The 21,334-nt window shown below is 29.8% G+C and overlaps 9 protein-coding genes across 9 annotated transcripts; 5 read left to right on the plus strand and 4 right to left on the minus strand.

Annotated features, from left to right (window-relative positions):
- The first annotated feature begins 1,565 nt into the window (after window positions 1-1,565).
- Window positions 1,566-2,541, plus strand: BX663DRAFT_520994 (uncharacterized protein). Its single transcript, XM_051529181.1, has 2 exons — window positions 1,566-1,802; window positions 1,861-2,541. Exons 1-2 carry the CDS (start codon window positions 1,604-1,606, stop codon window positions 2,352-2,354), a joined length of 693 nt encoding a protein of 230 aa, XP_051379449.1. The 5' UTR covers window positions 1,566-1,603; the 3' UTR covers window positions 2,355-2,541.
- A 415-nt stretch (window positions 2,542-2,956) lies between these two features.
- BX663DRAFT_460095 (30S ribosomal protein S16) lies at window positions 2,957-3,979 on the minus strand. The gene is made up of 2 exons (XM_051523932.1): window positions 3,518-3,979; window positions 2,957-3,430 (listed from the first exon to the last, which is right to left on the minus strand). Exons 1-2 carry the CDS (start codon window positions 3,752-3,754, stop codon window positions 3,347-3,349), a joined length of 321 nt encoding a protein of 106 aa, XP_051379450.1. The 5' UTR covers window positions 3,755-3,979; the 3' UTR covers window positions 2,957-3,346.
- Window positions 3,980-5,345: 1,366 nt separating this feature from the next.
- On the plus strand, window positions 5,346-6,099 carry BX663DRAFT_520998 (uncharacterized protein). The gene is made up of 3 exons (XM_051529182.1): window positions 5,346-5,388; window positions 5,468-5,853; window positions 5,983-6,099. The coding sequence occupies exons 2-3, from the start codon at window positions 5,661-5,663 to the stop codon at window positions 6,021-6,023; spliced, it is 234 nt and encodes a 77-aa protein (XP_051379451.1). The 5' UTR covers window positions 5,346-5,388; window positions 5,468-5,660; the 3' UTR covers window positions 6,024-6,099.
- Window positions 6,100-6,697: 598 nt separating this feature from the next.
- BX663DRAFT_545598 (fungal-specific transcription factor domain-containing protein) lies at window positions 6,698-10,395 on the plus strand. Its single transcript, XM_051530934.1, has 11 exons — window positions 6,698-6,866; window positions 6,953-7,054; window positions 7,152-7,178; window positions 7,253-7,783; window positions 7,847-8,198; window positions 8,269-8,280; window positions 8,365-8,514; window positions 8,573-8,948; window positions 9,044-9,223; window positions 9,286-9,720; window positions 9,806-10,395. Exons 1-11 carry the CDS (start codon window positions 6,703-6,705, stop codon window positions 10,327-10,329), a joined length of 2,853 nt encoding a protein of 950 aa, XP_051379452.1. The 5' UTR covers window positions 6,698-6,702; the 3' UTR covers window positions 10,330-10,395.
- Window positions 10,396-10,415: 20 nt separating this feature from the next.
- Window positions 10,416-12,675, minus strand: BX663DRAFT_521011 (AP-1 complex subunit MU-1). Its single transcript, XM_051529183.1, has 11 exons — window positions 12,628-12,675; window positions 12,432-12,509; window positions 12,277-12,368; window positions 12,117-12,207; window positions 11,869-12,067; window positions 11,662-11,806; window positions 11,455-11,584; window positions 11,092-11,399; window positions 10,900-11,023; window positions 10,692-10,841; window positions 10,416-10,623 (listed from the first exon to the last, which is right to left on the minus strand). The coding sequence occupies exons 2-11, from the start codon at window positions 12,442-12,444 to the stop codon at window positions 10,559-10,561; spliced, it is 1,317 nt and encodes a 438-aa protein (XP_051379453.1). The 5' UTR covers window positions 12,445-12,509; window positions 12,628-12,675; the 3' UTR covers window positions 10,416-10,558.
- On the minus strand, window positions 12,569-13,905 carry BX663DRAFT_521014 (uncharacterized protein). Its single transcript, XM_051529184.1, has one exon. The coding sequence runs from the start codon at window positions 13,869-13,871 to the stop codon at window positions 12,624-12,626; it is 1,248 nt and encodes a 415-aa protein (XP_051379454.1). The 5' UTR covers window positions 13,872-13,905; the 3' UTR covers window positions 12,569-12,623.
- Window positions 13,906-14,009: 104 nt separating this feature from the next.
- On the plus strand, window positions 14,010-16,784 carry BX663DRAFT_521020 (uncharacterized protein). Its single transcript, XM_051529185.1, has 11 exons — window positions 14,010-14,091; window positions 14,161-14,655; window positions 14,731-14,874; window positions 14,939-14,982; window positions 15,035-15,166; window positions 15,270-15,716; window positions 15,767-15,828; window positions 15,899-16,008; window positions 16,078-16,204; window positions 16,257-16,418; window positions 16,507-16,784. Exons 1-11 carry the CDS (start codon window positions 14,032-14,034, stop codon window positions 16,668-16,670), a joined length of 1,947 nt encoding a protein of 648 aa, XP_051379455.1. The 5' UTR covers window positions 14,010-14,031; the 3' UTR covers window positions 16,671-16,784.
- Window positions 16,733-17,253, minus strand: BX663DRAFT_521022 (uncharacterized protein). The gene has a single exon (XM_051529186.1). It carries the CDS (start codon window positions 17,169-17,171, stop codon window positions 16,788-16,790), a length of 384 nt encoding a protein of 127 aa, XP_051379456.1. The 5' UTR covers window positions 17,172-17,253; the 3' UTR covers window positions 16,733-16,787.
- A 1,436-nt stretch (window positions 17,254-18,689) lies between these two features.
- On the plus strand, window positions 18,690-20,513 carry BX663DRAFT_537990 (uncharacterized protein). Its single transcript, XM_051530670.1, has 6 exons — window positions 18,690-18,884; window positions 18,946-19,254; window positions 19,339-19,459; window positions 19,516-19,913; window positions 19,971-20,193; window positions 20,253-20,513. The coding sequence occupies exons 1-6, from the start codon at window positions 18,695-18,697 to the stop codon at window positions 20,422-20,424; spliced, it is 1,413 nt and encodes a 470-aa protein (XP_051379457.1). The 5' UTR covers window positions 18,690-18,694; the 3' UTR covers window positions 20,425-20,513.
- Window positions 20,514-21,334: the final 821 nt, after the last annotated feature.

The raw sequence follows: 21,334 nt of genomic DNA on the forward strand, positions 1-21,334 counted from the left end.
AATGTGGAAAATACTAACAAGTTGTTTTATAATTTGTATAGCGACAATCCAAGAAACAATTTTATAAACAGATATTATTGAGCTATCTTTAAATAGTAAAAAATTAGTTACAAGCTATGTATGAAATGAAAGAACTATAATGAAGTGATAGAAAAATTATGTTCAAACTCGAAAAAAGCCTCTCCCCTCCCCTTCCCTTCCTTTTTTTTTTCTCTTAGCAATAATGTAGAATAACGCGCAAGCGTAAAAGTTAACTTTTAGAGGAGCGCACGTAAATCTATATCAATACTGTATTATCAAATTCCATAGCAACGTTTGAGGATCTATCCATTTTTGGAATATAGCTTCATTATTATATGAAGAATTGTATAGCTACATACTCCATCTTTGAGACTATCGCTCATTATTACGTTGAAAAAATATGGAATAAAATTTATAAACAAGTTAAGATATGAAAACCATATTTTTACAAAATAAGTATAGTTTTCATATTAATATGAATGATAGTTAGACTTAATTTAAGAAAGATATGCTGGTAATAGTTAAAACTGAACAATGATACATGTACTTTTTTTTTATTTTTTTTTAGGCGCAGTTTGTACAGTAAGTGTTCTTCACGCCAATTTAAGGAAGTTTCCTCTTCATAATTCTAAAGATAGAGCGAGGAAATAAAAAAAAAAGGATATTAATAAAATGAAAGACTACCATCAAAAGACGATAGGGACACTTATTACATCAATATTTATTAAAAACCTTCTTTGTATTATGGATAAAGTAGATAATAGCATTCTAGTAATAGACCATGCTTCTATTCGTACATCTTCATTTATGGTTACAAAAATAGAAAGCCCTGGTTATAAAGTCATTTGGATCTCTCTCTCTTTACTCCCCCTGATTTAAGTCCTATTAAGCTATTCTGATATTTAGTAAAATAGAAATCGAAAAGAGAAAAGCTTTTAGAAAATACGATTTTAAATTCTAAAGCATGTGATGCATGCAACTAGATCTTCATTAATGACCTAACTAGTTTTATTAGGCATTTTAAATAACAAATATTAACATTCTATAATAAAGTTTTATTTAAACAAATGATAATTTATAAAAAAAATAAAAAATAAAGTGAGCCTGCATATAGGCATATTTTACCCTGCATATGATTATCTAATTGCCCTTTATTGTACAATAGCAAAAAAAAAAAAGGATACTTAACTAAAAGTTTTCCTTCTAACATACAAGCAAAATAATCTTGTTTAAAAGTAATGTTTAAATTTTCCTGAGAGAGCAAAAAGAAGAGTAAATAAACTTTGTTCTTTCAATGACTGCAAGGAGAAAAAAAAATAGGATTTTTTTTTCCAGATTTATGCATTTTTTTTTTTTTTAAAAAAAACAGTATTATAAAATCCCTTTCTTCATTTGTTTCTCTCTCATTCTTTTTCCTCTCTCTCTCTTTTTTTTTTTCTTTTTCTTTTTCTTTTTCTTTTTCTTTTTCTTTTTCTTTTTCTTTTTCTTTTTCTTTTTCTTTTTCTTTTCTTTTTCTTTTTCTTTTTCTTTTTCTTTTCTTTTTCTTTTTTTTTTTACTTCTATTTATCCCTTTTTATATATCATGGATAATACTTCAAAATGGTTTTATATAAAGCATGTTTCTACTCAAAAAGTGATATCAATTTGTTCAAATAATGGTGATTATATTAGATCACAAGTCATTGTTAAAGATCCTAATTATACTGAAGATGAGTTATGGTGTTGGGAAAGCAATTATTTAAAGAACAAAAAGACAGGGCTTGTATTAGATATTCGCAAAGGTAATCATCTTTTATTTTATTGAATTATTTTTCTTTGAATATTGACTTATTTTATTAGGTAAACTTCGTTTAATCGAAGATACCGAAATTTGCTTGTATAATCAAAAGCCTCTCGACAAAGCAAAAAACCAACTATGGGCAGTTCAAACAGATATTACAGTTATAAATGAATACCCTCATCCATTATCTGAAAAAACATCCTTCTTTGAAGTCATTATTTATTCCCTTTACAATAGCGATTGGGTTCTTGATATTAGTCCTGACGACGACACAAAATTGGTTTTATTCCCCTATCATCCAGATCAGCAGCAAAGATGGTACTTTATGCCCGAAAAAGAGACACTACATCCTACAAAGGAACCCCACCTTTTATTTAATAATGAATCAATCTCATCTGATTTACTATTAGTAGAAGAATATTATCATTATCCCCGTAGTTATTCCAATTCCTCTATTTCAACTCTAGAAGATTATAACATTACAAATTTTGCATATGGACTTACACCAGCCAAACGAAGAAATTCTTCATTTTCAAATCGAAAAGGGATTTGAGTAAATTAGAGCTTCTTTGTCAGTTTTGTATTATTTATTCTTTTACAAATCTATATACATACATAGAAATTTATACCATTCCTATGTAAACTAATTTAATAGACACATGTTGTAGTAAACTTTTTTTTTTTTATTATTTAATCTAACTTTAAAAAACAATCTGCCTTTTTGTTTGTGTAAAAAAAATAAAAATAAAATAAAAATTAAACAGCCTATCATGAATTATGCTGTTTCATGCATGCATGCAATAATTGATTGTTTCACTCCCATTGTATTATTTATATTTTCGATATATCTTATCAAATATAAAGTAGTATATTACAAACAAAACAGAAGGGAGTATTAAATACGGGTCTATAAACATATAATAATATTATTTTATATTCATGTATTTTGTTACTAGCTTATTGATTTCTGCCTTATAAAGATATTTTCGCTTAATTGCATTATGTATACATAGATACAAGTATTTTATTATAATTGTAAATGCTTAGTAACAACCTATCTACTTGTAAATATAAGAAAACAAAAAGATATGGTTTTTAAGTGAAACCTTTCTGAAAAAAAAAAGGCTTGACCATATATTATTGACATTAAATAAAGTCATATATAAAATCAATTATTAAGGTTTCTTAATTCAATATTACCGAGCACATAGTCTTGATTATGCATGTATCAATTAAATAAAATAAATATGATTCAACATTTTTTCTACGTCTTCAAGATACATTTTTTTTTGTCTGCGTAATAATTAAGCGAACGCATAACATTAAAAAGGGGGTTTATTCTGTTTTGGCCTTTTTTTTTATCAAGCTAACAAATAGAGTAATCTATGACTTTGCTATTATTATTTTTTTTTGAATTTTCTGCCATCTTTTGGAATTGATAAAAAAAAATACTTTTAATTGATCATGATTTCTAAAAGCTAAAATTCAATTTTTTTTTCTTTAATGGTCTGTACATGGTTTACTAGAGGTGTCTAAATCATTAATTCATTCAAGGGTTTCTTTGGATTCCTTTAATGTGTTTAATGTTTTTTCCATCCAAGGTTTAGGTGCTTGTGGTATTAAATCAGCCTATAATACATGTATATATATTTATATTTATATATGTATGTATGTATAATTAATAAATATTCGATCAACCTTTATATTTGTCATTACCTTGACTAATATTTTCTCAACAGTTTCTGAAGGCTGAGCACCAACAGTTAACCAATACTTAGCACGTTCAAAATTTAAATTGATTAATTTGTTGCCTGATGCATCAGCAATGGGGTTATATGTTCCAATCTTTTCAATGGGTCTACTATTACGAGCTGTACGTGCATTAGCAACTACAATGTGGTAGAATGGTAAATTACGACGACCATAGCGTGCAAGACGAATGCGAACAACCATCTTTTGAGCTTTATTGGAAAAAGAAAAAAAAAAGAGGGGTACAAGTGTCCCTTGTTCGCCGATGAATCCCCAGCTTTTTCGGTGAAAAAACAAAGTCACATAGGAGAAGGAAGCGCAAAAAATAAAAAAAATAAATAAAAAACACTTGCAAAAAAATTAGAAGAGAAAAAACCGTTAGCATTTACTTGAACCAAATTTCCCAAAAAAAAAAAAAAAATTGTTTGATACAGCGAATGAAGCTGGAATTAAAACTAGAAGACGCGATTACCTTCACTAAAGATTAGGGATTTACTCGATCGTATGCCTTCTCTTGGTCCAGGAACAGGTCGACGCTAGAATAGGCATAATAGAAAACTTGTTGTAGAACTAGATGAAGAAGTAAATCATTTTTTTACCAATAAATTTATCTCTCATAAATCCGGTCTGTATAAGATGATTCGCAACCTTGACAAGTCGAGTATTTAGTAGAGTGATATGGATTATATTTAAAGAATAAACAAACTAAAAGATATAAAAAGAAGTGCAGTCTGAAACTGTTCATTCAATGTAAAGAAGATAAAGAATTATTTCGCGTCTACACAACTGCTTGTATTTACATTAATGAATCCTGAATCAAAGAAATAAAAATAAGTAGAAAAGTACAAGAGTCATGAAACAATGTTAATATTCAAATACATGCATCTTGTTGATTCAAGGTGCTGATCTATTAGGCGCTATATAATGGTCTAGTTTAAGTTTTAAATTATTTGATCTGAGTATAAGTTCCTGATGTCTTTTACATCAAAGACGACCTGAATCCTGTATCAAGGTTATAAATAATAATAAATAAATAAATACTTAGAACTGATACGATGTCTTATTTAGTTGACACGTCTAGATGATTGGATGTCAGAAGTTTTATATTTTTTTTTTAAAAAAAAAAAGATTTTATATGCAGTATGATTACGATGATGTTTCACTTTATGTACAAGTTTATAGTTAATCCTGTATAATGTAATTCATCTTTTATCATATTACTTATGCTCATATCCGGAGCTTATTCTATAACAATGAATATGACTTGTAAAAAGCAAGGCCAGTTAAAAGGAATATGTATTTTATAGAAGCAAGTGAATATTCGATGTTGTATTTTAATTAAGATTTTGGCGTACAATGCAGCTGCATCTTGTACTATGCAAGTGGGCTTTGTATGCAATGCGAGATTCTATTATACTCACATTTTATAGAATGATGACCCACAATACGAAATCGCATTACTTCTGCGAAATCAGTGCATGTTGTACAGTTGACAATATGACTTGAACTACTTTATAGCAATAAATTTGTTCTAGTCTATTCATTTTCTTTATAAGTGATGAAACTCATTTGCGAACACGTTATATTAATAAAAGGCGTCAAGAAGACTCATTTCTTATTTTTCGTCCTATTCTAAAAATAAAATAGATGAGAATAATATGAGACGTGTCATGATCTACTATATTATTGATAAGCTGGATAAACCCACACATATAAACATATATGTATACGTTTAAACATATCAATATATTTTATAAGAAGAAGCATAATTTTTTTTTTATATATTATGCCCTTACTCAATGATGGTGTTTATATAATGTACGAGTTAACAGTAGATGCTATACAAAATGGCAATTGAAGATATGTTAAAACTTGGTATAAATTATGAAAAATTACTAAAGGGTTCTTGATACATACGATCATTAATGTGCTCTACTATCAACAACGATAGTAGAAAAAGATACAATCTAATGGCTTTTATTTCATTTATATTTACTTCTATTCCGAAATATTAAAGTGATGCTGCATATCAGTATGCTGATTCGTATATACGAACGTATAAGCATCCTTCAAATTTAACGCATCTACTGCTCTTTGTATCTCCTAAAGGATGCTTTGTTTACTAGGTTATTGCCTCATCTTCAATACTCTACTACTCACTCGCAGTGGTACTGTTTGTCTAAAACTCCTCTTTGGAAAAGATGTTTTCTTTTACTTGGTAATCTTGACCAGCTTCTCTTTAAGTCTACTCAATTCTTCTTCTTTTTTAAACAATTTGGCTAAAAGACGTTCAGATTTGTATTCTAAATATTTTGACAATTAATTATTTACTATGGTTATCTATGACAAACTTTGACGGCGGCCGTTGTATACATTAATGTCTTGACTGGTTAACATATGGCCACCATTAGCTCTATTCTTTTTATCCTGACCATTTGGTCAACTGGTCTCATCCCACTTACTGTTTACATAAGTACCAATGATTGCAAATGCCTTAACCAATTGACGATCCTCTTTCCTTTACTTAACAATTTTTTTTACAAAAAAAAAAAAAAAAAAAAAAAAAAAAAAAAAAAAAAAAGTCCTTTAACTTAGCTTCTTCTTGGCTCATCCATTAAGCATCCATATGTTCCATCTTGCATAGAATACATTATCTGGCTTACTTCTCTCTCCAATGTTAGTTCTCTCTTGATTAAATAAAGTTAGTTCAGCCTTCCTTTTTGTGAAATCATTTCCTTTTATTTTTAACCTTCACTTTTTTTTTTTCGTCTTCCAAAGGATTATCAGTTTCTATCAGTGTTTTCTTTTTGAACTGGCTACTAGGGCAAAATCCGCTTTTATAGCTCCAGGCTCATTGGTTACAGAAAAAATACAACATAATTTTAGTCGTATTACCTATTTATGAAGTAAAAGAATAAAAAACAATAGAGCTATACTACAAATTTCTAGAATAGATTTTAGTCCTATTATATTTACCGGTAAAACTTTCCCCGAATATCATACCATTCTATTTCTTTCCAACGGCAGGGTTTTATCCGTAATATAATACGTTATAGCACTTTACAATAATAGTTTTCTGAACATAAAAATACATAAAATTGTAAAATTCATTTTTTTTTTCTTTTTTTTTTTAAAAAAAAAAGAAAAAAAAAATGTCAAGCACAGAAAATTCTGAAAATAATTCTGCAAATCAATCTTGCCCTGAAAATATGACTTTGCAGAATAAATCAATGACAATTTTTCGACCTATAATTCCTTCCGAAATGAACAATAATCCAACAGTAGAAGATCAAAGGCAAAGAGTCAATCGAGCCTGGTACATTATAGGAGCAATTCATTATTTTGTGTGATAATACTTATCTTATGCTCTTTTATATAAATATATCTTTTGTTGTATGCCAGTGATGAATGTCGACGTAAAAAAGTTAAATGTCAAAGATTAAATACTTTGGAAATATGTAAAAATTGTATAGCTAGCAAAAAAGGATGTACTTATAATACAAGGTTTCTTTTTCTTTTCATTTTTTTTTTTTTTTTTGAAATGTAACTGACCAATAACAAACAAAAACTTATTCTTTTTACTATTATTTTTAATGTTTAGATCTAAAAAAAGAGGACCTAGAAGAGGGTAAATAAAGATGAGTTTCATCAGTAAGAAACAGCCTATAGTTATCAAATTAATTCATTTTGATACGCTTATAGATATATAGGCATTTTAGAGAATAGACTTAAACGTATTGAAAAACTACTTGGCAGTTTGAATACTAACTCAAATAATGAACTGATGAAAACAAAGGAATCAATCAATCGAAAAGATCATAATCATATTGAAACTACTTATGTAGAAAACAAAAAAGTAAAAATCTATAACGATAGGCATCCTAGAGCAAGAGTTGAATGGTTCTTGAATAAGGTTCGACAAAATTATTTATCGAACGAAGGCCATTTCTTGAGTGAATACAGTTTGATTAGCTTTATTGCAGCAAGAAAAATAAATACTCTCAAGACAAAGGAATTGTTATCTCAATATGGTATTGAATTACAATATAATCCAAATGGGGATCATCTTCTTTTAAAGAAAGAAAACTCATTTAACGACCGTCGCAAAGAACAAATTCAAGAATTAATTGAAATTGGTGTCATCCAGCCACATGAAACGATTAAAGATGTAGACGATTGGATATATAGAGTTACAGGAATAAAAAGATATCCAAGTGATCAATTACTTCGAGTGTAATATAGAGATTGTTATCATATTGAACATAATATCCTCTCATATATATTTCTTTTTATTAGTTATTTTGCTTATATTCACCCATTGTTACCTATTGTGAATAAAAAGGAATTTTTAGAAGAATATCGAGGCATTCGAGTTACATTTCCTGCTGGTCCCATATTAAATGCTATTTATGGTGCTTCTATTCGTTACATTGAAAATTGTCAAAAATTTAATGGTACAGAAAGTCTAGATAATGGCTATCCATGGGATTTACCTAAAAATAGTGTAGACAAGCTATTTAAGAATTTATTTTCATTTTTGAAACTAAAATATGTCCCTCGTTTATCCTCCATTCAAGCTGCTATCATTACACATAGTTATTATGCTAATGTTGATAGTTTAACAAAAGGATGGCTTTTTAATTGTATTGTAAGTTTGTTAATATATATATATATAATAAGCCTGCTGATAATTTTTACATTGAATAAATATATCATAGATCGTTAGAATGGTACGTTGTATTCCATATAATGTTAATCATCAAGTTGATTTTTTCTTTGGTTGTTGTTAATATATATTAAACTATAATAATAAGAGCCAAGATTTAGGCTTGCATAGATCTACAAAGGACTGGAATATTTCTCAAGAAGAGAAAGAGACTCGTCGAATGGTTTTTTGGTTTACATACATAATAGATAGATGGTCCTGTGCAGGCACAGGCCGTCCGTTAACTATTTTCGATGAGGTATATAAGGAACAACCATTTACATAATCAATAATGTTTTTTCCCCTTATTCATCTAGGACTGTGATGAAATGTATCCTTCCGAGAATGTTAACTTGGATGAAGTTATGGATAGGATGACTGAAACAGATAGATATTTACCTCGTTTTCCTTCTTTAGATGAGTATATCGCTGAAAAGGCAACTGGAAATGTTATCCCAATGTATCAGCCAATTATTCAACTTTTAAAATTATCTGAGATTCTAGGACGTATTCTACAAGGAATCTACACACCGATGGCTAAAAAGCATAGTGCTAAATATGGTAGTGATGCCATTATAGCCTATCTGGATGATGCATTATCCAAGTGGCGAGCATCTCTCCCTCCTTTACTTGAAATCTCAACTGCTGGAGAAAAGCAAGGCAAAGAACATATACCATTATTGACAATGTCAGGTAAGAAAAGGGTAAGAAAAAAAAAGGGGGGGAAGGGGAATTCTTATAATACTTAATCTTCAGTCTATTTTTTTTTTCTTACCTTCTTATTATAGGACTTATCTGTATTTCTTATTGTACAGTTCTTATTCTCTTACATCGTCCATTTATTGAAAACAATGGAAAATCAAAGTTATCTTCACAAAGCTCACACACAATCTGTACGAGTGCAGCTATTCGTATCATTGAAGTCTTTGAAAAGATGCATTATCAAGACTTTTTCATGATTTCCTGGGGTTTGCATTTTATCCTGTATTTACTGCAACTCTAATCCATATCTATAATTGTTCAAATTCAGATGCTATCATTGCTGATGTTGCCAAGTCGCATCTTATACGCGCTCTAGCTTTAGTCGATAAATTATGTTTGTTATTACCTACCACAAAGAATATGGTCAATATTTTGAGGAAAATGATTATGTTAAGTTCAATTTTTGAGAATGACCCAGAATTTGAAAATATCAATATTGGCTGTTCAAAGGATCAATGCCATACTTCTTCCAATAGTCAAGATAGAAATGATTATGATGACGATGAACATGATTCGAATACCAGAGAAACCCATCAATATTCATTTTTAGAGCAATTCAGCGAGGCCTTTCAAAAATCATGGGTCTCTGGAAACGGACATTTACAAACAAAGGATATGGGATCACCCTTATGGAATGAAGATTGGTTAAGTCAATTGTACACTCCTAGTATTGTTCAACAACAAAGTTTTACTGCTAGTACAGGTAACTCTATTTATTTTATTTTAGATATGCATGAGTAAATGATACAAACTTATGAGCCTATAATGAATAAAAAAAAAAAAAAAAGTAAATCAACAAAATACACCTATCTTAACGCAAACACCTTCAATCATAAATTATACAGCTCAACAGCAATACCAACAAATACCAAATAAAGTAGATGCCTATTCGATTCGTCAATTTGGGTTTAATACACTATTAAATAATGATGAACAACAAGAGATAGATTTTAGTATGCAACCCACTTTTACTACCAGTGGTAATAACTCAGCATATTACCCTACTCTTACTATGACCCCAACAGATAAAGCAGCATTGTTTCCTATGTATTCATTAGGTTTTGAAATTCCTAATTTCTATTTTGAAGGAGCATCTAATATAGAAGAAACTAACTTTTGGAATAATTTTAATCATACTCAGACGGGTAGCATAAATGAGACTCATGCCTATAACAACAATACTGTAAGAAATGATAATAACGATCTTTCTGCAAACTTTCGACTTAATCCAGAGAATCCATTCTGGGGAATACCAAGCAGTATGGAAATGAATGAATGGAATGATTATTTTTTTCCAAGACAGCAGCAATAGTCAGGAGAAAAAGTAAACAATTTAAATATTAAACAGCATACAAAGAATATTAATAAAACAAATGTGTGTGTTATATCTAATTCCTGGTTATATATCAGATTATGTTTCATGTACTTTTTTTATTTACTTTTCTTTCTCATCTTTTAAGAATCAGTGAGCGTATGTAAATGGTTATATGCTGCATATAATAATAATAATAATAATAATAATGCTATCAAATAGGCAAAGTTTAATAATCATTCATAGAATTATGTTTAGCTGCTTTGATAGATTCAGGCATTCTCATTTGGTAATCTAAAAAAAAAAAAAATCAGTTTTGTAAATATTGGTTTTATAAAAGGGGAATCCTAAAGAAGACTTACCTCCATTTTGAGTAATGTATCTAACCCATGGCAAGGCTTGATATCCGCTCTTTTCAACGATCTTTAAATATCGAACTTGAATACCGGATACAGTGAAATATGGGATTTCAAACTTAATATTGATAGGCGGCTTCTTTTCAGTATCCTCAGCTAAATATCATGATGATGAATATTATTTTAATTACTTTATATCAAGTCGTGTTCTTACCTGCTTGAACAGATGGTAAACCAAAATGTGCACGCATAATAAATTCTTTTCCTCCTTGGAATTGTTTAATTTTCCAAACTAAACATGATCTTTCTGGTTTATAGGATACTGAACCATTACTACACTATATTGAGTTATTTAGTCATTTAAATGTACGGATCCATACACACATATAGAAAAAAAATGATTTACCTTGAATTTAGGTGTATCTGCATCATCAGGAACAGGCACTGCTATTTCAACATTATTAGCACTGCTTTTACGTTTAAATTGAGCTTTAGCTTTCACAAGGTATTCAACACGGGATCCTGAATAGGTCTCGACAACTGCCTCTACCCAAATAAGTGGTTTAACCGTTGTCTGGAGACGATAGCTCATCAATTCAAAATCACCATCTGGCGGAATAAAACTAATAGTACGATCATTTTCGAAACGAGATAGACGAACACATTGATGAAACTTAACATCCTCCATCTCAATAGCCTTTGTAGATGAATTACCTAATAAAATCAATATCAATATCATATAAAAATCGTCATCGTCATTCTTATCTACCTCTTCCAGTTGCCTCAAACATAACTTTATCATTAAGACCTAAACGTAATTCAGGCATACCAGATAAATAACATCTCATTTTTATAGCACCCAAAACTTCACTTCTTAATACATTGCCATTGGCATTCACCTTTATAAACATTTGTCAGTTAATTAGTATATATTATATACATATATGTATACATGTTTTTTGTTTATGTTATTTACCAATAGATTAACACTCTCAATAACATCCAAGAAGACTTCATTCTTTTTATATTTAATACCTTCTGAACGCCATGATACAGCATTTGTAACAGCCATAGGTGGGCGTACTTGCACTTCCAGTTTATGCGCATCTTGAGTAATATATCTAACAAAAAAAAAGCAACAACAACAGTTACTATCATTACTTGATGTATATACAAGTCTTACTCTTGTAAAATCTTTGTTTCTGTCGTTTGAGGATAACCGAAATCCATCATTTCATCTAAAAGTTCATAAACAATAACAAAATTATCTCGAATCGATTCCTCCTCTAGCTCTTTAAAATATTCTGTAAAGACTTCTGTCAATTTGTGAAGGTAAAGCATGATGGAGGCCGCATTTGTATTTTTTCGAGTGATAGCCAAGACTAATTTTATGTTAGTTTTAAAGTAGTGGATGGTCATATGTTAACTTACGATAAAGATTGCTATGTTTGAGATATAAATAATTGATGCCTTCATGTGTGAAACAAGGTAATGGAATTTGTTCATCTTCAGCTTCAGAAATCTACAAAACTTGTTTAGAATCTTTCTTTCTTTTTTTTTTTTTCTTTAGTTGTCTAATAATGCTATTTACCAAAGGCATGAATTTCTCTACTGCACTCATAGGAATATCACCTCTATAATTACGAGAAATGAGAACTTTGCCCTTAAGGTCCAAAATGAAGACTATTAGAAGAAGAAAAAAAGCATACGTTTAGTTTTAAAATAGAGCATTATAAATTGACATACTTGCTGAAGCCATGTTTATCTATTTAAAAAGATGAGGAAAGTTAAATTATGAAAAAAAAAAGTATGTAAAAATTCAACCTTGGTAATAAATATCACAATGGGCGTGAATATTAATGAACTTTATTGACGGGTTTTTAAAAAATAAAAATAAAAATAAAAAAAAAATAAAAATAAAAAAAACATAATACAAATTTACAATAAATTGATTGAACTATCTTGTATGTGGATTGGTGGTAAATGATGCTCTCTTCTATAATTCGCCCAACCTTCTAAAATGACGGACTTAAATAACGAATTAATTCCACATCCAGTAATGTCTAACCAAATAAGCTCCGGGCAACTTTGGATGAGATGTCTTACTCCTTCTTCATTTGCTCGACTAAGAAAAGAAACTGAAATATAGACAAGCCGCTTACAATGACTAGCCAAGATGCGTAATGCGGTATTATTAACTTGCCAGCAACGAACTAAATGTATTAATCGTAGATTTGGGCAATGTTTTGCAATATATATTATAGATGTGTCTGTAATTTGATAGATTGAATTCAAACGCACATGTGTTAATGATTTTCCCCAATAAGTTACTATTTCCTTAATGGCATCGTCTGTTAGCAACACTTGAAAGCCCAAATCCAAATATTTTAGTTTTTGAGGTAAACTGTTCTGTTTCTCGGCATGAATTAATCCAGTGATGCCTGCATGTGTTGCACTTCTTAATAGACTCATCCATAACCCAATTATTGGTTTACTTTTTTTTTCTTTTTTGGCTGCGGCTAACGTCAACAAGACTTGATCATCTAAATTTTCACAACCAGAGATATGAAGATACTCTAGTTGTGAACAATATCTTAAAACTGTCATCATTTGTTGGTTTGTCACACTTGCTAACCATTCTGATTCCTTTTGCGTTGTATCCATCTCATTATAATTTTCATGGGTTACATCGTCTAGTGACATATTATCCTCAGTCATAGCTGTATCTATTCCTTCTAACCCAGTTCTGTCATAATCAACACGCTCTATACGTACATAACCTTTTAAAGAAGGTTGAAGGTCATTGTCATTTTCAATGACGTTATAATTTAATAAACTTGTTAACTGAGACGAAATTAAACGTGGTGAGGGCTTTAATACAAGTGAATTCACACAAGGACCAAATTGTGCTGAGAATTCTATTTGACTAAACGTTTTAACTAGCATATTCCAATGAGGTAAAGTTCGAATATAGATATGTCGATATAATACAGGCATGGTGATATTATACCATGCATGATTAATAGAAGCTACAGCAGGTAATGATGATCGAGGAAGATAATCTACAATTTTTTGTATAATTTCCAAAGGAAAATTAAGCGGATGTGATGGTAATGTTTGTTCTGCATCATAAAGCAAAGTTAAAGGGTTGTCTCGTTTGTCTGTATTGAAGAAGAAAATTCGCATTTTTTTTTTATTCCTGATACAAATAAATAATAATAATAATAATAATAAAAAAGGAATGCATAACCTTAAAATTTAAGTTCCTTATTATTAAATTCTATTTTTTTTTTTTTTTTTTTTTTTTTTTTTTTTTTTTATTAAAGTGCTTTTAGGTGAACATTCTATGAACAAGAAACCAGAGTTTAAGGAGAAATTTGTTGAAATTAGTGAAGAAGTATTCAAAGTAAAACTATGCTAGTATTTAGATACACAATAGAATCATTCACTGACTTACTTAAAATATAATAAAAAGGGAGCGACAATTACTATTAATTCATCTACTTCAAGTCTATTTTGGGACGATTACCTCATCTTACCTCCCAATCTTAAATGCATTACTAGAATAATTCAAAGCAAATCAGAAGAAAGTCTATTAGATATTCGACAGAATTTGAAACAGCTTTTTATCGCTTGTTTAAATCAACTCGATCTTTCAGATGAGTGCTCTAAAAATGAGCAAACACGTCAACTAAACGCTATTGCCATCTTAACTGTCCTCATTCGCAACTTGTTTTCAAAAAGACGTTTAACACACTTTAACATTATTTCAATTTTAACTGGTCTTGACGAAGCTGATGTGTTGTTTTCTAAGCTTATTAAAGCAGTCCAAAAACTTATCCAAAATCCCTCAATACGGTCAAGTGCGTTACAGCTTGCTTTAGTACTTTCTGCAGGAAATGATAACATCAATCAAAATGGCTTAAATAGCTATTTTATGATGAATGATATATCTTCCAGTTTATTTAATGTAATGTATGTTGTAGAAAAAATGCACATTATTTCATGACTTATTTTTTTTTTCTATATATGTGTATAAAATCAGGTACTAACAATGAACGAAATAAACGAAAACGATTGTCGTGATGTTATCATGTTAATTGGTATGCTTTCGAATTATAACAAATATGAATTCAAAAACCCTTATTTATCTTATATCAGAAAGTTAAAGCAAGAAAAGGCATTTGAGGTAGTATAATAAATTAAAATATAGAATATATAAGCTTACATTATTTTATTTTATTTTTTAATAGAACATTATTCAAATGTACACAGCGTTGTTTATTAGTCTAAGGAAGTATGTAACATTTACTATGCTCGTTGTGCAATGTACTGATGTTCATTAATAGTCGATATATAGAAATTAATAACGATGAAGACACTTTTTCAAAAACATTGGTTACCTATATGTCGAAATGGTTTTTCTCTTATGCGTCCGCTGTTCCATCTGAGACCGAGAATAGTCAATCATTTTCTACTTTGTAAGTAGTGTGTACAAAAATGTTTGTTTGTTTGTTTGTTTCTTTGTTTGCTTGCTCGCTTGCTCGCTTGCTTGTTTGCTCACTACTTTGTTCTATATATTAGACCCTCCGCACAGATAGCCTTAATTCTGCCTCTCTTCGATTTGATCAATGTGAATAGCTATTTTATAAGCACCCTGACTAAAACGTGTACAAAAATAGACATGGACAGAAATAACCAACAAGAAAATAACCGAGGAGAAGAGTCTTTCACTTTTTTATCTTCTCTCTTATCATTTGCTTCTTATTTGTTTGAAAATAATCGTAATGAAAGAACCCATCTTTATTCAAGACTTCTTTTGACTATCATTTTGAGACTAACTGAAGAAAATACCATCATGGATTACATAGCAAAAGAAAGTACAAATGCAGTTGTTCGATTGTGTCGACAAAGATCGCCACAGCTGCCATTTATCAAAACAAAAAGATCGATGTTTAGTGTTATCTTGGATGACATGTTGATATTTATAAGACATAATATTCGAAAAAAACTCGAATTATCTTCATACAAGTAAGTTCTATTTGACATTACAGAGCCCATTCTGATGAATATCTATTTAGACTTGCTTTGTCCGTCATTCATCGTATACTATGCTTTTTAAATAAGCATAAAATTAGATTAGGTAAAGATGAATATAGAATATAGATTATATATAAATATGTGCATGAATATCTTACTAATGATCATGATAGAATATCATTGGATTGAATTATGGCCAACGTTGGCTTCAACATTACATTTTACTATACTTCATTTAGATATCATTAAAGACAGGGAAGGATTCAACACGTATATCTCAACAGTAAAGAATTATTCTATTTTTTTTTACGCCATTGATGTATATTTATTTGATTTTATTTTTTATTTGTAGCTTATCAGTGTATTTAACATGTGTGTGACCCATGGAGAAAGATTTTTGACAGATACCAAAAGTTATGATAGCTTATATTATGAAATCATTCGAGCGACAGAAGATTTTTTGAAGTTATCTGAATACGGTAAAATATGGGAAACTGTATTTATATGATATGTAACTAACCAAGATAGTAGTGAATGATTCAATAACTATGCCTAATAACGAAAGAGCTACACCATCCATTACATTAAACGAATTTCATAATATTAAATTGATTTGTAAACACTTTAAGCCTGCTTTAGATGAATGGCAAACAATTAAAAATATTAAATTCCCTACACCGGAACAAGTAATGTGTAAGTATTTACATGTCACTTTTTATAACATGAGATACGTATAGACTAATAGAGAATTTGTTTTGAATATATGTACACGTATATATAGCTGTTATCAATGAAAACTATGCTACATTAGAATTAAAGCCAATGGATAAATTAGACTCATATATAGTATTTAATGAAATACCTATGGAAATGGGATTTTTCCGCCAAATAGTACGAATGGCTGTTACTGATTATTTAGAATATTATACGTTAAGTATGTCTTAATAAACAAGTTATATATAAATATAAGTGTATATAAGTGTATATATTTTATTAAATAAGAGGGTATGCATCTATAAATTAGAATTAAGTTTCTTTTCTTTTTCTTTTTTTTTTTTTGTATTATTGAATGATACATGGTTCTGGCTTTAATGGTTCTCCCTGTTTTGCAACTCTACGTGGATTTCTCCATGTAGGCTCACCTTGAACTAGAACTACCTTTTCTTCTGGAGGACTGGTCTCGGCTATAGCTACAGGCATCGGTATAGGACCATATCCAGGAGGTTGACTAAAATTAAATACAAAATTAGGACCCATACCGCCTACATTTGGAGGTCTATTGTTTATTGCACCCATTGGAGCTGCCATCATATGCATTTCAGCACCATGATGATGAGGATGCTGAGGATGAGGATGGTTATTTGGTATACCAAGACGTTGTTTATCAGCTTCTGTCATGGGAAGCATGATAACAGGTGTTGGTGGTGGATTATGATTGTCATGCATTTTTTTTTAAATAATAATTTTAAGAATAGTAGAAAGAAAAAGAAAATGGAAGTGATATCAAATGGCTTATATAACATTTTCTTATTTTATTTTATTTCTCTTTAAGAAAAAAAAAGAAAGCTTTTCCCTATTATGGATGATAAAGTCGAAATAGTCATGATTTGTGTAAGAGTTACACATGTATGTTTTATTACATCACAACTATTAAGGATAATAAAAAAAAAAGTGACTCATATTACAGCTATTCTCTCTAATAAGAAAAGATATCTGACGCGTTTTTTATTGCCCTGGGTTAGAATATGAATTGTCGATCATATTTCTGCTTACACTGATATCTCTACTTTATAGTCGAATTTTTATGCCTTGTAATACTAATGAAAATTCAAACATTCTACAAGTTACGCAATCTATTCAGGAACTTCATTTCATATTTGTTCAATAATTTGATCTACATGATAAAGATCAGAATAGTGATGAATCCAAACAATTGCATAAGGCAAACGTCATGACATATTTCAAGAGAAATCTTATTGTTCTGCAAAAGGATATTTCAAAAGAGATGTAATGATCCATATTATAAATAGCTATAAACTGAATAAAGAGGATATATCACTTGTCAAAAAAAAAAAAAGGATAGAATGAAAGTAGAGTTTTATGCTCTTAATCACATTTGACTTGTATAAATATTGCCACAATTAAGCATAATATACCTTTTCATTAATCGTGTTCATTATCGATTATTAAACCTAGCACTTGAGGAATTTTATTTGAGGCTAAGGAGCATATCCATTGAATGGATCAACCAGTAAACAAATGTATTTTAATTAGATTTTGCTATATAAGAAGAAAAGAAACATTGTAGTATATCGTTTATTATAGTATTCTGTGCCGTCTGTGAACAATGATTACTCCAAGTATGATGTACAAGCTTATATCGATTAAGAAATGTGGGTCCTGTTCACACTATACTATCCATTATCAGTGCTTACATTTAGATTATTGCAGAGAAACATAAATGCATATAATATCGATTTATAACTGGTATATGAATGAAGACCTACAACTGTGATTAATTCATATACGTGGCAAGCTGTTGTATTATGAAATATGTGTTCAGTACAACTATCCATATTAGCATTAATAAATCAAATCCCTAGTCAACTAAAATATATAATAATAATTACTCCTAACTGCACACACACATAAAATATGACTTTTAATCTCGTTTAACATTAAAGTCTATATCTTCAATAAATCAAACTGTCCTTTTTTTTTTCTTTTTAGAATGTGAAGTTAATCATCTGAAAATTTAATAATAATGTCCGAATTCGAACATAAAATAATATATAAAAATCTTCGGTGTTTGAATTTTTTTTATTTTATTTTGTCTACTTATTTGCTGTGTATATTTATGAATTGACTCGTGGTTTACTACTGCCACACGTCCTCTAATAATAAAATTTTCTTTTATTTTATAGATATATAATTTAGCTTCTTCCCTTTTTTTTTTTTTTTTTTAAGCCATGTCAACAATAAACATTAACGTTAGACCGTCTACAGGACAAATATTTAAATTAGATGTTGGAACGGAAGCAACAATTGAGGAGCTTAAACAACTCATTGCCCAAAAGATGGAAAATGTTGAGGCCTCTAATTTAAAACTAGTATTTTCTGGTAGAATTTTAAAAAACGAAGACTTGGTTGGCGACTGCAGTAAAATTTAAAAAGTAATATATAGTAGTAACATATTCACTCATATATATATAATATATAGAAATCGTTTCCGGATGTACGGTTCATGTCGTTCGTACAGGGACTAATAAAGCACCAGCAGCAAAGAATAATAATAGTAACAGCACAGCAACAACAGCAACAAATACTTTGGAAAATACTACTTCGACAAATAGTGCTGCTAATATAACTAGTGGACAACAATCAACTACATCTAACCCTTCTAGTGGTTTGTTGGGTGCATCATCACCTTTTGGCGCTTTAGGTGATATGCAAATGCCAAACATGGATCCAGAACTTATGCGACAAATGATGGATTCACCTTTTATGCAAAATATTTTGAACAATCCTGGTAAGATTATATATTATACATTATATCTATATATCACATTAATATTTTTTTTTTTTTTTTTTTTTTTTTTTTTTTTTTTTACAGAATTTGTTCGTTCTATCATAATGAGTAATCCTCAAATGAAGGCATTAGTCGAACAAAACCCTGAACTTGGTCATGTTATTAGTGATCCAGCCTTTTTAAGACAATCTATGGAAATGATGAGGTATGTGTGCATGTGTTTAATGGGTAACTTTTTTTTTTTCTAAATTGCATTATTAGAAATCCTAATTTGATGAGAGAAATGCAAAGAAATAATGATCGTGCTCTATCGAATATTGAAGCTATTCCAGGAGGATTTAATCATTTACGTCGTATGTATAATACCTTTCAAGGACCACTCGAGTCTGCTATGAGCCCACGTGAGAGCAACACAAATGATGAAGCAATTAATGAGCGTTTGGCTAGAGAATTAAATGTAGAAAGTGTACCAGAGAATTCATTAAATACACAAGCCCTACCTAATCCTTGGGCTGCTCCTTCTAATAGAAGCAATAACGATAGTAGTTCTACTACTACTACTACTACTGCTGCTGCTGCTGCTGCTACAACTAATCCTTTTGGAGCTGCATTTAGTGGTAGTGCTAATAATACAGGAGCAATGGAAAATCCATTTGCAGGTAAATTCAATATAAAGATAATAGTTAAGATGACAATTCATTCATATTTATTTGTAGCTTTATTTGGTGCAGGTAATGCATTCCCACTTAGTCAGCAACAACAGCAGCAACAACAGCAACAAACACCATTTTGGGCAGATCCTAATTTTATTCAAGCGAGTCTTAGATTACAGCAAGCCATGATGTCAGCACAAAATAATAATAATAATAATTCACAGCAACAGCCAAACTTATTTCAACAAATGTTTATGGGAGGATTTCCTTCAAACAATGGTTTTGGGTAAATAAAAAAGAGCCTATATTATTATTATTTGTATTGATTTGATATATCTTTAATAGTTTCCCCACTACACAACCTGCTACATCTACTGAACCTCCCGAAGTTCGTTTTAGAGAACAATTAGCACAATTAGAAGAAATGGGATTTACTGACAAATCAGCTAATATTCGAGCATTATTAGCTACAGGAGGAAATGTTCAAGCAGCCGTTGAATATTTGTTATCCATGTAAAGAAAGAAAGAAAAAAAAAACTTACTATAATTTAATAAATCTTTTCCCTTCTTCATCTCCCTTTTACAATATAATAATAATAATAATAATAATAAAATAAAACATGACTATAATACACATATATAACAGTATAAGAAGAATTTATTTATTATTATTGAAACTACTTGCAAAGCAACAATGTTCAGACGTTAGACACATAATTTTTAACTTTTGAAGAAGAAACTTCTAGTATAGGAACGTTTTCACTACAAACGGGTATTTGATATCATATTTATTCTTGTAAATCAAGAAGAAAAAGTTTGTACTGTCAAAAGCATTGCCTGCTGACTATCTCAAAGACGGAAATAATAGAGGGGGAGGGGAGGGAAAGCACAGTTTAAGTCATTGACCTAGGAATAGTATCATTTTTAAACTGCTGTAAGCCCTAGTTCATATGAGTTTAATAAATATCCCTTTGAGAAATACTATCACATATCAAGAAATAATTATGCCGCAGCTCGTCGAATTAAGCACAGAGACATACACAAAAAAAAAAAAAAAATTACCAGAATGCAAACATGATATAACTGACTTTTCTAAGACTGCAATAGAGAGACTAACAATGTCTGATTAAAATGTATGGCCTCTACTAGACAAACAACTAATATATTTTAAAGATGTCATTAACTAACTAGCAATAGAGCTAATTTTTCTCTATGATGGACTCATTAAATTTGGTTTTTATAAAAATAAATATAGGCAAATAAAAGGAAATATGTAAAATTCTAAAGCAGTTAACTACCAACAGTAACAAGTATAGATAAAGCCGCAAAAACAAGTGTAAAGACGTCAACCAAAACAGACACCCCCCCTCCCAAGTCATCAAAAAAAAAAAAGACAAATAACCAGCAATTGCTTTTGGAGACAGAAC

Source organism: Cokeromyces recurvatus, assembly GCF_025118155.1.
Source record: "Cokeromyces recurvatus strain NRRL 2243 chromosome Unknown BX663scaffold_30, whole genome shotgun sequence".
NCBI classification, from domain to species: Eukaryota; Fungi; Mucoromycota; class Mucoromycetes; order Mucorales; family Mucoraceae; genus Cokeromyces; species Cokeromyces recurvatus.